At 39.2% G+C, this 15777-nt stretch overlaps 1 protein-coding gene across 1 annotated transcript; it reads right to left on the minus strand.

Moving 5' to 3' along the window:
• Positions 1-993: 993 nt before the first annotated feature.
• On the minus strand, positions 994-14318 carry LOC121318692 (G2/mitotic-specific cyclin-B3-like). The gene is made up of 12 exons (XM_041255633.1): positions 14181-14318; positions 13488-13616; positions 13040-13120; positions 12165-12277; positions 10830-10947; positions 10398-10496; positions 10125-10217; positions 9641-9778; positions 6187-6342; positions 4243-4392; positions 3867-3994; positions 994-1879 (listed from the first exon to the last, which is right to left on the minus strand). The coding sequence occupies exons 2-12, from the start codon at positions 13578-13580 to the stop codon at positions 1792-1794; spliced, it is 1257 nt and encodes a 418-aa protein (XP_041111567.1). The 5' UTR covers positions 13581-13616; positions 14181-14318; the 3' UTR covers positions 994-1791.
• Between the last annotated feature and the right edge of the window lie 1459 nt (positions 14319-15777).

The following is a 15777-nucleotide window of genomic DNA, read 5'->3' on the forward strand; positions in this document are numbered from 1 at the left end:
GCCACTCGGGAGCCTCTGTACTTTCTTTCCTCATAATGTCCTTAGGTCTTATTTAATTCTTATGGTCGTACATGGACACAATTTCAGAGTGGATCATTTGCTTTGTTGGTCTGAATCCTTGACAGTCAAAATTCCATCCAGAATGTCTGAGAAAAAATGTGTTCTAATTTTTGCAGTATTTGTGCAGCAAAGCAAACATATTAATGGCAAACTTGGCAAATGCAGGAAAACATGGCTGCCCATTAGGTGTAGACAAGGGCACAATTTTGTGCCAGTCTTCAGATCCCAGATCCCATCTAAGAACCATCAAGTCAGTCACTTGGTATTGCATATATTCCATTTCTAGGCTATCCAGCATATTTCTATTAACAATCTGGTAAAAGGATTAAAGTAGGACGATGTCTCCCGATCGCCCTGTGCTTTGGCTACTTGGTTGAAGAATGCCTACCAATTTCAGCACAGTACTGTTAAATTGGCATTCTTTTTTTTTTTTTTTTAAATACTTTTCACTGCCATCACCGAAGGGGTAGGGTTATGTCATTCGAGCTGATTGGGTAAGCGACAAGCTTACCAAAATCACAGAAAAGTTTTATTACTTATGGAAAGTGTTCAAACGTGACTGTAAATTTACATTTGGCATCCTGGCTGGGCAAAGTCGCCGGTCTTCACTGGGGATTCCAGAGGGAGCATCACACTGGCACCGACACTCCCACACGTTAGAGGCAAAACCAGCAGGGACTGTTTCTCCCGGCCACACTACAGCAAATCCTACTGAGCTTAACTGTGCACCTGTAAGGGTGGCCTTTGTCATCCAGTGTAGTCTTTGTAGATTTCATATCTTTATACAGCTGGTCCCTTTATTCTAACATGAGTGTTTTTGGACATCTTCCCAAAACCAAAGAACTGTACCTGACCAGCAACACAAGGGGAGGAAACAGTAAACATCAGCAGAACAAACTCAGATACCTTATTTAATATGGAAGCTTGTTTATATTTTTTTCACAAAATGTCATCTTTATAAAATAAACATTATAAAATACATTTGATTATAAAACAAACCCATCAAATATTTTTACTAACAGTGTCTCTGGCTGAGGACAAGACATTATAACTACTTATCGTCATTGTAATTGGTGAACTCAGTTGGACAGTCAACAGTATAATACTGCTGCCAATTTACTCGATACAGTCAGAGAGAAGGAAACATTTAGTGCACACAAACTCCATTCACCAACACAAAACGTTCACAAAACCTACTCCACTGACCCAGAATAGCAGACCATTAATAGTCACAGTTTTGCATGAAATGACTTGACTTGACTTTCACTATAGCAACCAGGGAACTAAAAGTAATAAAACAGTACTGTGGAAAGACTAATATTACCAGAATAAAATGCAAGCACATGGCAAATTCTTGTTGAAAAACAGGCTTCTGCCTGTTAAAAGCTTGGCTATTTAGAATCATTAACAGCTTAATTATTTTTCTTAAGCATTGATGAAGCATTCCTCATAACAAATCCCAGTTAGAATGCATCTGGTATTAAAACTAGTACCAACCTGATGTTCTTACTAGAACATGCATTAGTACTGCACAGTAAGCATGATCCTAGCAACAACAGTTTGAGTCACAACAGCCAGATACTGTATTTTCACATAAAAAAAAAGCTTACACAATTACAACTGCATTTTTTTTAGAACATCAATTAACAGTACATACCATATAAATAGTTACAAATTATATAAATTTACATTCCTTGCATAATATACATATTTTTTATTTTTTTCTTGCTGCTATGGCAACTTCTCCACGTACCCGCTTAATATTTCTTGCAGTTTCAGCATGTCAAGGGGCTTCAGTTTTGCCACTTCGAAAAACACCCTGCAGGAAACAAACCCCAAACACGCAGCATAAACACAGGGTTCACCATGGAGGGGAAGGGGCACAGTCTGCGTTAAAACAGGATTTCTTGGGTACCAATAGGGATACAGGGGGCTACATTTTGAAGTCTGTTGTGTCCACGCACTGAAAATGAACATGTCAATTCTACGACATCACTTCCCATTGCTGTTGCTGAATAGTTGCACACATCTCTTGCGCTCAGTTTGTTTGGCCAGTCAGTAATTTATATATCGTGGCTCTCAAAAGTATTTCACGCCATTGGACTTTTCCACATTTTATTTACAACATAGAATTAAAATGGATTTAATTAGGAGTTTTTGCCACTGATCAACACAAAAAAAGTCCTTAATGTCAAAGTGAAAAATAAAATCTACAAATTGTTCTAAATTAATTACAAATCAAAACAGAAAATAATTGATTGCATAAGTCTTCACCCCCTTGAGTCAATATTTGGTAAAGGCACTTTTGGCAGCAATTACAGCCATGAGTCTATTTGGATAAGTCTCTACGAGCTTTACACATCTGGACACTGCAATTTTTGCCCATTCTTCTTTGCAAAATTGCTCAAGCTCCATCAAGTTGGATGGGGACCTTTGACTGGGCCACTCCAGGACACTGACTGTTTTGTTTTTAAGCCACTCCAGTGTGGCTTTGGCTGTATGTCTGGGGTCATTGTCCTGCTGGAAGATGAATCTTCCCCCAGATCCCAGGTCTCTTGCAGACTTCAGCAGGTTTTCCTCCAGGATTTCTATGTACTTTGCTGCATCCATTTTGCCCTCTATCTTCAAGCGCTTTCCAGGCCCTGACGCAGAGATGCATCCCCATAGCATGATGCTGCCCCCACCATGCTTCATGGTAGAGATGGTGTTCTCAGGATGATGTTTGGTGTTAGGCTTGTGCCAAACATAGCGCTTAGCGTTGAGGCCAGAAAGCTCTATTTTTAATAGAATCTTCTTCCACTTGGTCTCAGTCTCCCACATGCCTTCTGGCAAACTGTAGCTGAGATTTGATTTGAGTTTTTTTCAACAATGGCTTTCTTTTTTCCACTCTCCCATAAAGGCCAGTTTTCTGAAGCACCTGGGCTATTGTTGCGGTAAGCACAGTGTCTCCCAGCTCAGCTGTAGAAGACTAACTCCTTCAGAGTTGCCATAGGCCTCTTGGTGGCCTCCCTGAGTATGCCCTTCTCGCCCGGATACTCAGTTTTTGAGGACGGCCTGTTCTAGACAGATTCACAGTTGTGCCATATTCTCTCCATTTCTTAATAATGGACTTTACTGTGCTCCGGGGGATATTCGATGCCTTGGAAATGTTCTTATATCCTACCCCTGATTGGTGCTTTTGAAGAACCTTATTCTGGATTTGCTTTGAATGTTCCTTCGTCTTCATGATGTAGTTTTTGTTAGGAAATGTACTAACCAACTGTGGGACCTCCCAGAGACAGGTGTATTTAACCTGAAATCATGTGAAACACCTTAATTGCACACAGGTGGACTCCATTCAACTAATTATGTGACTTCTAAAGACAACTGGTTGCACCAGAGCTTATTTAGGTGTGTCATAGCAAAGGGGGTGAATACTTATGCAATCAATTATTTTCTGTTTTATATTTGTAATTAATTTAGAACAATTTGTAGATGTTATTTTTCACTTTGACATTATGGACTTTTTTTGTGTTGATCAGTGGCAAAAACTCCTAATTAAATCCATTTTGATTTCATGTTGTAACACAATAAAATGTGGAAAAGTCCAAGGGGGGGGGGGGGGGGGGGGTGTGTGTGTGTGTGTGAATACTTTTGAGAGTCACTGTGTGTGTGTGTGTGTGTGTGTGTGTGTAATTATATATATATATAACTTCACAGTTTAGTTGTGTTGCACTTCTAGTCATAACAAAAATCAACTGCACTGCTTTGGAGCCAGCATCAGGTTTACATAAAACAACATAAAAAATAAGTGATCAGTAGCTTACTTGTGAGAGTATTTGTTTCTGACAGCCTTCAACTTGTCGTCTGGGAAGGTGATGAGGAAGTTTAACCTCTTGACCAGGCCCACCAGCTCTTCAGCAGTGTATCCTGTGTAATACTGCAGTGTGGGGGTCTGAAACAGAGGCAAGAAGCACAGTCAGCCAGCCATTTCACTGAACTATGAGTGTATCTCAACCCAGGGAAGTCCAATTGTGTTATGCTACATAAATTCTTAATTTAAAAAAAATGTAAAAATGACAAAAAAAAAAACACGATTGTGTGCTTTCTAAACAATCCTTAGTATGGAGGGGTTCACACCACTCAAATACCATACGTTTTAACGCTTTTTTTTTTAGGCCCAGACTGCAGCAGCAGACTCACCCAGCCTCCAAGCCCCTTCATGGACACCGCGAGGAGCAGGCAGGCAGCAGCAAGATGGGATGCTCTCTCAGAAACAAAGTCCAGCTCTTGCAGGGTCAACTCACAGATATAGCGGGCCAGGGTCAGCGTCTCCATGGAGGCCCGAGCACACTGGAGAGATAACAAAACCCAGAGACGATATAATTAACCACAAAATGAAAAGGATTTACAAAAGCTGGGCAACATCGTTTCTTAACATGTTTACAGACAGACCTGAATTAGCTTCAGGTGCAACAGTATGCAAAATAAGAATACATTCATACCACATTTGTTCCTTACTGTACTTCACATTCCATTACACAGAGCATACAACTCAGTAATCCACAAATAAGGCACCCTAACTGAACAAACTGACAATAATTCAAGGTCAAGGTGAGGCCAAGAACAAGCTTTCAGCTGTACCTGCAAAATGTCTTCCCATTCACCCCTACAAAAAGGGAACCATGCAAACCAGAAGGCTTGCAGCTATAATGCATTCACCAAGGATGTGACAGACTAGTTCAGCACAGTCAGCACTTGTTTGTCCGACCCCTCCTGTCCCAGGAGCCACTGGCCGATAAATTAGAGGCTCTTTTACTTAAAAAGCCCGCTAGACCAAGGTGCTGAACCAAAAAGTTAATAATCTAATTCCATTATACCAGAAATAAATCATGCAAGTTTTGTATAAAAATGTAATTTCCAAACATTGCATTTAAATAACATGCATACAGTTTATACTGCAATTTAACCTACAATACTGGAAAACAACATTCACAGTACAGGTCTGTCCAGTGCTGTATTTAAATGGTATTTCAAACAGTGAAACACATTTAAACAAAAAACAGCAAACTTTCAGCTTGCAACACAAACCTACATGATTCAAAAACATAATGTGTGAATGCACTTAAGAAATGAGAAACACTCTGGATGGCACTTGTTTTTACTTTATCAAATGCAATATCAACAACACTGTAACTTAACTTTGTTCCGGTTGCTACAAATGGCTTCTTAACAGGTAAAACCAGCAAAACAAACAGAACTATAAGTAGGCTAATTCCACAGTTCAGTAGTTATTAACTTGTGCAATCATTCCTGCAGCTTCTTGTTTTTAAAACCCAGGAGTATCTTGGGCAGGATGTACCAGAGTTAACCCTTTGCGGTCCTATGTTGGACCAACATTTGCTCCAGCATTACATTTTTTCCTTTCTGGTCCGATTTGCCCTTTCTGACCCTGCCCGCCATCATCAAAAAAGGTGTCACACACAGGTCCCTAGTCGGAAAAAGTTGAGAAAACCTTTCAATGGCCGAGAGAGGCCGATAGGCGCCGAAAAAAAAGGGGAGGCGTATCTGAGCAATAGGCATAGTCCCTTCACCACAAACATAACACGGATATAAACAAACAAGACAGCTGCTTCCGCATCCAGTGCTCAAAGAAAATCGCTGGCATTTGCCAAGCTTTTTGAGATGTTCTAGTAATAAAATAATGACTTGGATCGCATTATTGAGCAGTTTGGCAACAAATCAAGTGACCAGGAGATGATTTATCAGTATGCACTACTATGAAGAGATGATATGTGATGAATACAGCGAACAAGGAGTGTGGAAGGGCTGGAGATGCAGTACTGAGTGTCATTTTGATGTGCTGTGCCTTTAAACCTGTTTTACTGTGAATAAAATGACTTTTAAAACAGCGCCTGTGAAAATAAATTAGACCGGACGCGACTGACAGGCACCAAAATAATAACAAGGAAACGCAGAAAACGTGACACAGTTAAATGTTGTATGTTATAATAGAATCAATCTGTTACAGCGCTAACCAACAGCTTAAATGAAAGTGATTAATGAGAGCTAGATAAGAGTGCTGAAGAAGCTAAAGAATTGGAAGGGCTTAACTGACCAACCAAGAGTCCAGCAGTGCGTTCCTACCTTGGCATATCTCCTCAGGAAGCGGTACGCTATGGGAATGCTGATATCAAAGTGAAGCGTTTTCAGAATGTTCATTTCCATGGCGATTAGCTCCTCCCTTTTGTACGCATCGTCACAGATGTACATGAAGTCATCCACACAGGGCGGGCAGCGCTCCTGCAAGACAGAAACAGCCCAGCAATGAATTTACTGACAGACTATCAAATATGGAATGGATATTGATATAGCAACTTAACATTCATTGAACAACCGCTGGGACAGGTCTGAACCTGCACTGCAATATTTGTTTCAAAAGTTTTTGTCCTAAATTACTTACAAAAATGACACTTGGTGTTCGATCTTCTTCCTGACTTGGGTAAAGGTAAAGGGAGCGGAATACCCTGGACAAAAAGGCATGACACTTTATTCCCATGGGTAGGTGGAAGTCGGCCGACCTGAAAAGGGACTGAGCTACTGTACCCGAACGGGAAACAGTGTGGCATCTGCGGATTGGAGAGGCTGATGCGCTCGTTAACCAAGGGGTCATGAGTGAGGGTATAAAATAGGGGCGTAGCAAAGTAATCTGTTCCTTGGTAAATGATTAGTGTTAACCCACAAGGAGTTGCCGTTTTGTGAACCATGAGTTTTGTCTTGTGCGTGTTAGTGTTTTGTTAACTGTTTGTTTTTTAATAGATTACTAGCAGCACGATCCGGAGCTGTAGTGAAAGCCAGCATAAACCCGGACAACGCTTTCACCCCTGCATTTCACGGAGAACTGTAATACACCACAAGCACGTATTCACTGTCACTAAGAACGGTGTTTGTGTTTTGTGTTAAACTGGACTTTTGTTTGTGGGCAAAACCTGTGGGATTTTTACAAACATAAGTGATACACGCCGCTGTATTCACTTCCATCATTTGTTATTTATGGACATTGTTAATAAACCAATAAACACCCTTGCACCTGGAAATCATTGTCTGTTTTGTATTCACTCAGCACTGCACACATCTGTAATCACTTACCACTTTGCCACAATTATTTAAACTGTTCCTGTTTTGAATAAGTGTGCTTCTGAAGTGGTAAGCATTTCTTATATACAGTATTTTTATGATTTGGACCAAGCCATCAATAGTAAATGCCTTTAAAATGCCACAAACAAACATAAAACTAATAAATACAATTCTGTACTTGGAAACTTAACGTACAAAATATAGAAAAAAAAACTGTACTGTAATGCAGTAATCAAATGTAGTGCTGGGAACTTATGTATAAACACAGAGACGCTCATTGTAAGATATAAAATTACAACACTGGGCTAAAAATGAATCTTTACGGCCAAATTAATAATTTTAGAAGCAGTACATTTACATCTCTCCCAACACCCCTGCAACTCTATTCTGCAAGTGGTGGCCTATAGTTTATGAAAGACACCTTTTTTGCTCCCTGAAGACAGAACACATAATAAAATGACAATACTGTATCAGGTAATAAACAAGATACTAGAAAGATTGCAGTTATCAAATACAGCACAACTTCATGAAAACTACAAACAATTTTAGAAGTGTTGCACTTTTTCTACATCCCCCTCAGCTCTCCCGCAAATGCTGCTGTTATGGCAAATTCTGTGCTCGCTTCCTCACTTTTCTTTGCCTGCTTTTTCTTCATTTGAGCATCTCGCCATCAAGCTCCCCTCTCCCATGTGCCTTACCCTTGCTGTTATCTACCGTCCACCTAGGAGCAACTCTGCTTTTATTGCAGTTTTCAGAATTCCTCTCCCTCATCTGCACTTCTGCTGACAAAATCCTTCTACTAGGTGACTTCATGTTGACTTCATGTTGACTTTCCTTCCTCCCCCTAGTGACCGACTTCAACACGCTTCTGAACTCTCTCAATCTGTCAAAGTCCCCACTCGCAGCCGAGGACACACCCTGGATCTGCTCATCACCAGGGGCCTTACATAGATGTATGCATTTCTTAATCATTGCTAATATTAATATCGGGTCACTTCATCTGCCAACACAGCCTCATGTTTCACTCCTATGCTGACGACACCCAACTCTACTTAAAACTCAGTCCTGGAAGCTCCTCTGCCATGGTTTGGCTCTTGGCTTGCATTCAAGACAGAGGCCTGGATGTCTTCCAATTTTCTTCAACTGAGCAACAACAAATCTGAACTCCTCCTAGTAGGATCTAAAACTCAACTTATGAATCTCAATATAACTGCCCTGAACCTCAGAAACTGTCTGCTGCTGCCTTCCTCCACAGTATGAAGCCTTGTTGTACTTCTTGACTGCAACCTCTTCTTTGATGCCCACATCTCCTCCATGGTCAAATCTTCCATTTACTATCTTCGAAACATCTCCAAAGTCCGTCCCTACCTTTCCCTCCCAGATGCAGAGATACTTTGTCATGCATTTGTCTCCTCTTGACTACTGCAACCCCGGATGGTCTCTCGGCACGCACCATAAACTGACTGCAACTAGTTCAGAATGCTGCTGCTGCCAGGATCTTACCAGATGTAAAAATGTGATCACATCACCCCCAGTCTTGCTCAGCTGCACTGTCTACCTGTAAAGTTCAGGATTATTTTCAAAACTCTTATGATCACGTACAATGCCCTTCATCACACAGGTCCCGAGTACCTCCTCAACCTGCTGACCCGCTATGTCTCTGCCCACAAACAGAGGTCCTCCGACTCTGGCCTGCTTTTTATCCCCAAGGAAAAGTGCGCCACACTTGGACAATGCTCATTTAGCTTCATGGCTCCAACTCTTTGGAACTCTCTCCCAGCTTTGGTGCGTGATGCTCCCACCGTCACTCGCTTTAAATCAACTCTCAAGACCCGCCTGTTCTCTCTGGCTTTCCATGTTCTTTAAGCCTGATATCTGCTATTAGTTGCTGCTACTATTTCACATATGTTACTACCATGTATTATGCACTTTCCACTATATTTAATGTATTATGCTACTACCATGTATTAAGCACTCTCCATTATATTTAATGTATTATGCATTTTCCACTATATTTAATGTAATGCTTTTTAATTTTTAACAGTATAGCACATATTATACATTTCTCTGTATATAAATATATAAAGTATTATGGATTTTCTTCTTGTTACTGCATCTTGTAAAGCACTTTGTGATGGTGGTCCACTATGAAATGCGCTATGTAAAATAAAGACTGATTGATCGATTGAAATCTCAACCTATTCTGTCAGCGAGCAGGAGCCGTGACCGATTTAAAATAAAAAAATAAAAATAGAGATTTGTTATAACCCTTGAAATGTACCGCATGTACTTTGAAGGATTACTTCTGTTCTCAGAGACAAACAAGTTGTTGGTATCGTGAAGTATAATCATGTGTAAGGGTATCCTACACTCTTCAGAGTAATGTGATCTGTTCACTTTAAACATGCCCAGGTGCACCCCTGACACGGATCAAGGGTTAACCAGACAGCAGGAAGTCTCTTACCTCAAATTTGGAGGAAATGAGCATCGCGGAGGAGCCGATCAGCTGTAGGGTCTCTCTCATGCACACCGTTTCTGCCAAAAAGTGATCCACCAGCTTCACAGCAAGGTACAGGGTCTCATGATTCAATTCAAAATTCTCCTGGAAAAAATTATATTTCACAGGGGACAAAGAGAGATAGGTCAGGAGAGGAATCAGAAATAAAGGTGTTATGAAACTTTATACTTTATTTTTGGATTTTGGTCAGTAATTTATTTTTATTTTATTTATTTATTTTTTTAAATATAACAAATCTATTTTATACCTAACAACTTGTTAGCATTACAGGTGAAAAACAGTGCTTGACTGAGCCTTGCTCACCTAACGCTATAAAAACCAGCTGCACCCAAATGTTCAAGTCAACTGTACTGGAGTTCCCTATGACGGCACTAACACATTCACTGATGCACAGTCCTTCAAGTAAAAACACAGAAGAAAGCAAGATCACCTGAACTTCTATCATCCAGTCCACCAAGATGGCTCTCATCTCCTTGTTCAGGTCAGACTGCTTCTCCATGTAATTTGGAATGACAAATTTCTCCTGTTGAAAACACACACACAGATTAATTACAACACAGAACACCTTGTCAATCCAACATATCTAGAGCTATGCTTTCAGGAACAGTACAGCTTGCTTTAATATGGAGTACAGGGGTAGCCTTAAAAACAAAGATGACTACATGTTGTCATCAATATGACCAAGGCATGAAAAGCAGTTCACCTCTCTTTTCTTGAGATAATCAAATATATCTTTGGCATATTCTGCACTCAAACAGGGATCCTCAAGGTTTTCTTTATCAACGTCATCAATTGCAGGAATCTGCAGGGAGAAAGTCAGATTGATAAAAGACATCCTGTTAAAACCTGTGTCAAGGAAAATTGCTAGTTTAATTTAGGATTACACTACACCAGAATAATTTTACAGAGCCATTTACAAATGTCTAAACATGCAGTACGTCACAATGAAAAAATAAATCTGGTCACTAACTATTTATAACATAACAAAAGAACTCCTGGACATTCTGCCACCTGAATGATGTAAAAGTTGCGTTAATCACAGCATGAATACAAGCACTTTTAGTGACACCAGCAGGTTAAGTGACTTTCAGGTGTACACATTTATGAGAAGGTCTATGTGAAATCAGTTTTATACATCTGCTGGTTTCTCTTCAGAGAGCACGTTGGTATTTTTTTCTTCTGATTTTTGGACATCCTTCTTCTGCTCCAGCTCAGCAGGGGGGATCTCCTTAGTTGGGATTTTATCCTCTGACCTGAAACAGCAACAGGTTATTGAACCAGCAGCAGCAGCTAGCGAGATAGGACTACCAGCAACCTGTAGTTTTGCAGATCAAGGGTACATCAAAATATTCTGGCACAAGAAATACTTAAATGTTTTAATGAAACTGGGGTCTAGTTCTTCCAGTAGAATATTGCCTAGCCGCTGGTTCTTTCCCTTGTATGAACCCCCTACAGTACTTGATGTACCCTACTCAGTACCTCTTCTGCTCAGGACTAAAAAAAAAAATCACTTGGTGATGAATGAACTTGTCATGACATTTCGGGAAAGGATGAGATCTTTTTTTTTTTACACATTTTGAATATTCGAACGAGCTACTAAAATATGTACATATAAGGTGGAAGTCATTTATTATTTTGTTCAAAATAAAAAAAAAAAAGAAGAAAACACTTTTTTTGTTTTTGTTTCATTACTTTTTTTTATTTTTTTGCATTATCAATATAATGGCATGGATTTTTTTTCAGTTTTTTTTTGGAGTTTTTTTCTTTTTTTTTGGTTTTTTAGATTTTTTTCTGATCTGTATTGTGGTGACATCGGTACTTGTTCTTGTGTCTTCTGTAATCAAGGTTTTGCAAGCTTGTTTTGTTTCTGCTTTGGCTGCACTGCTCTTTTTTTTCTTATTTTGCTTTTTTATTTTTTTATTATTTGTTTAAATTTTTTTTTTTTGTTTTTTTTTTTCTTTATTCCCATGTTTTGTATCCAGCTCTTCCTCTGACCTGAAACAGCAACAGGTTATTGAACCAGCAGCAGCAGCTAGCGAGATAGGACTACCAGCAACCTGTAGTTTTGCAGATCAAGGGTACATCAAAATATTCTGGCACAAGAAATACTTAAATGTTTTAATGAAACTGGGAAATGTGAAATAAGATTACCTGGATTATTAAGCGCATTAATAAAAACAAATACAAAGACTAATTGGATCCAGATGGGACTGACCCATTTCATAATATTACATAGATGTAGTACTGATCCCAATCAGAATCATACTTCAGATGTCTAGTCTTTGCTTTTAGGTTTGATACACTTTTTTTTTTTTTTTTTTACACATTTTTGAATTATTGCAAATGATGAGCTGCACCTTTATTATATGTGGAAGTCAATATGCCAGTAACATTTCAATTCATTACTGCTTTCAGCATGCATTTCAATATAATGGCATGGATTATTTCAGACTTGGAGTCAGTAACTTACTTCTTTAGATTGGTTTGATTGTTTGTGGTGACATCGGTACTTTTCTGTGTCTTCTTAATCAAGGTTTTGCAAGCTTCCTTCTGCTTTGGCTGCACTGCTTGTATTTTGCAGGCCTATTTAAAAAGACACACAATTAGGAAACTGCACACAGAACTCCATCTCCCATGATTGTATCCAGCTCTTGGACACAACTCAGCTTCCTTCCTCCAACTGCAGAGATGTTTAATGTGGGGAAACCAGTCACTCACATTCAAGTTTTATGTAGTAGAGCAGGGTTAGAAACTCACACTACCCTCAACGAAGTCTATTATGATTTATTTTGAAATGATCAGGAACTAGGAGTTTGCGCAGGGTTAAAAACTAATGCTAGCCCTGCACCCAGTCCTGTGTTTCAGAACTACCATCACTTAAGTATATTATTTAAAAGATTCAGTAGCCAGGAGTTTTGGGCAACCCTTGTTAAACATATTGTACCTCCCCTTATAGCTGCATGAGTCAACCTATAGACACAGACGAGACTTACTGAAGTGTGAACAGTTCAGAGCAGATTTAGCAGGGGCCTGATTGTTCAAACCCCTGGCACCTATTGATTTCAATACCTAAACAAGGAGATTGTGAAATCCAGGACTTGGTGCAGGACTAGTGGAATGTCTAACCCTGGAAGAGGAGGTTAAGAAATTCATGTTAAGCTCAGAGTCTGCAATATGCAGAACACATTGAAGCTGGAGCCAATGCAAAACAAATAGCAGCCACTGCACACAAGTGTGGTCTCTTACAGAACAGAATTCTTGTTAAAGTAGCGGTCTACTCCCAGAATATTTGGACTTGATCTGTTTTAAACACACACTGTATGTGAAACATACAGCAGTACTTACATTAGTAATGTCTCCAAATGCAGATCTCTTCTTCGGGGCTCCTTGAGGAGAGGATGGAGATCTCTTGGTCTGGCTGCTCTCCTACAAAGGCGAAAGCCCATCACTCCAATTAAAAACCTTGTATGAGCATCATTCATAGATTGAAGCTCAGCATTGTAAGATAAAAAGTGTAGTGTGGGATGATTGACTGTTTGCTCATCTACAACACTATACTTGTTTAGCATTAGTACTTATGGGAAAAACAGCAAAGAACAATAGATTTGTAGAGGACGTGATCCCATATAGAACGCATCTTAAAGCCAGGTTATCTAGCTTACAGAAAAACAGAGAATACATTTAAGCCATTTTAGAAGCAAAGTAAATTCATACCACTGATCGGTCCTGCAGGGTAGAACTATGGCGCTGGAATGCGTGCAGAATTAAGAACTACAGATAGTAAAAGGTCTACCTTTTCAGACCGGACATTCTCCGTGCTTCCAGGCTTACTGCTCAGCTTGGGGATTTTGCTGGTTGTCTGTTTTGTACCCCGCGATACCGGCATTTTTGTTGTCTTTAAAGAATAAAGGATGTCAAAACGCTGTGGGGATAAATAGGAACCATGTTATTTTAAAAGATGTTGTAGGAAAGGCTACAGCAAATGATAACATATTTCCAAAATACTAAAAACAGTTGTGTCAAACCACGGTCCTGGATAGCCATTACTTTACTACTAGTTTATTGCACGTGATGCGTGGTCTGACCAAAGATTCGCTGCAATGTTGTTACAATCAATGTCCTGGATATATAAACCAACAAAAAACAGCATTAACTGGGACGCAACAGCCAAAACCCAAACGTGCTAGCATTGCTTTGTGAAACTAGCCCCTCGGGTGACAAAGCTGCAATCATGTTTATTCTTCATGTAACAAAGAGTCTACTGTACTTTACAAAAAAACATTATCACAAATACTAAAAATGCAACACAATCGCGAATCAGCTGCACGCTGGTTACAGCAATGCATTAATAACAACATAATTTTTCCCCAGACGGATTTGGGAAGAAAAACAATATACCCAGACTTCCGAATTCAGCGAACAACAGATCGCAAAAACAAACGAGGGTGGTATCTATATTTTATAGAAACAAATCACAAAATCTCACCTTATTCTTTTTGGAATGGTTGTAAGATAGATGTACCGCTTCAATACATTAAATAATATTAAGATTAACCAAATTAAAACCTTGTTTAATGAATATCAGAGGCTGCTGCGCAGTGTTGATAATCTCTATGTTGCTGTAGATTTTTTGAAAAGTGCAACAAGAACACGCAATTCCCTTTTCCGTCCTCTGATTGGCTGACGGTCATTTCCCACTATCCTATGAGCGTATCGCTAAGATGCCGTTGTTAAGGGGCGATGCTCTTAGAATTTTCAAACTTGGGGATAGCCTATGGAAGACACACAATGCATAAACGTCACATAATACTTTTTAAAGGTCCAGTTCCCAATAAATAGATGCGTGGTGGTACAGAGCCGTTAGATCCAGTCTTTAACTCTCAAAGGAGAAAAAAAAAAACACATTTTGAGTGCAATAAGCCATTTGTAAATATGGCCCATTTAGTTTATAGTGTGTATTGTTTTTACAAGTGGCAAAAGACGTTCAGTAGAAGCAGAATTTGCTACAATTAGTAATTTGTATGATAAAATAAGAAGGATGTTTTTTTTTTTGTTGTTGTTCTTGTTGTTTTAGCCAAAGCTAAATATTATCTTATTTGGGTATAGTGTTAATTAAAACATAATGGTAAAAAAAAAAAAAAAAGTCAAATTCCTTAGTATCTCTCTCTCTGAAAAGGTTTTATATTATTTAGATGAACACGAAAGGTTTAAATGATAAAGACGTCTCAGTCAAATGCCCTTCCTCAGCTGAGTAGAAAGAAGAGTAAACATAGTGCAGTAATCTTAATTTTCATATAGCGTGCAGGGGAAGGCAGCAGCAGGGCTTGTAGGTGACGTAATCACATACAAAGACATAAGTCCGATATACGCTCCTTACGAAGGACCCGGTTCTTATACAGCGGTATCGGCGCTATTCTTTAGTGCGAGAGGTCCCGGATTCGCAAAAATCAATAATTAAAACCTTTTTTTAATTAACATTTTATTATAACATCCAACTAGCTTCGGACAAGCTACTTTTTATGACAAATACACATTATATATATATATATATATATATATATATATATATATATATATATATATATATATATATATATATATATATATATATATATATATATACAAGAGCTAGCACCGGTACTTTGTGTGCGTGTGTGTCTGCTTGAACTGTGTTTGTACAGAACTGTGCTGGTTTGCAGAAGCTAAGCTGCACAGGTCTGCAACCGTGCTTCCTGCACGCTGGAGTGCTTACCCTGCTGCAGATACTGTTCCCTGTTACTGGACTATTGGTGCAATAGTACCAAGGGATCATTACCTGCACCTGGCAGGAGACGGGTAGTGGGGCTGATAGAGGCTACTGATTGGTCGGGGTTAACCTGCAATGTGGCGGGATAGAGAGTTGGAGGAATAATCTATCTTGCTGAGAAGTATTGCCGACCTGCTTATCCTGTGCTTTTATGCAAAATAACAGTGATTGCTGCTTTTGAAGAACTCCTGTTTCACTCTCCTGTTCTTACCAAGTCAGTATAATAAGTAGAAATACATTTATAAACTACATGACAACAACACTTATACCTTCACAA

The sequence above is a fragment of the Polyodon spathula genome, chromosome 7 (assembly GCF_017654505.1).
Source record: "Polyodon spathula isolate WHYD16114869_AA chromosome 7, ASM1765450v1, whole genome shotgun sequence".
In the NCBI taxonomy this organism is placed as follows: domain Eukaryota; kingdom Metazoa; phylum Chordata; class Actinopteri; order Acipenseriformes; family Polyodontidae; genus Polyodon; species Polyodon spathula.

Bases quoted from the DNA above. Each gene is read 5' to 3' on its own strand.
- LOC121318692 (XM_041255633.1), bottom strand. From the start codon at position 13,580: ATGCCGGTATCGCGGGGTACAAAACAGACAACCAGCAAAATCCCCAAG. The intron at 9,779-10,124 runs GTGATCTTGCTT...AATTTTTTCCAG, and splicing joins ACTGGATGATAGAAGTTCAG to GAGAATTTTGAATTGAATCA. The intron at 3,995-4,242 runs GTGAGTCTGCTG...CCTCTGTTTCAG, and splicing joins TGAAGGGGCTTGGAGGCTGG to ACCCCCACACTGCAGTATTA.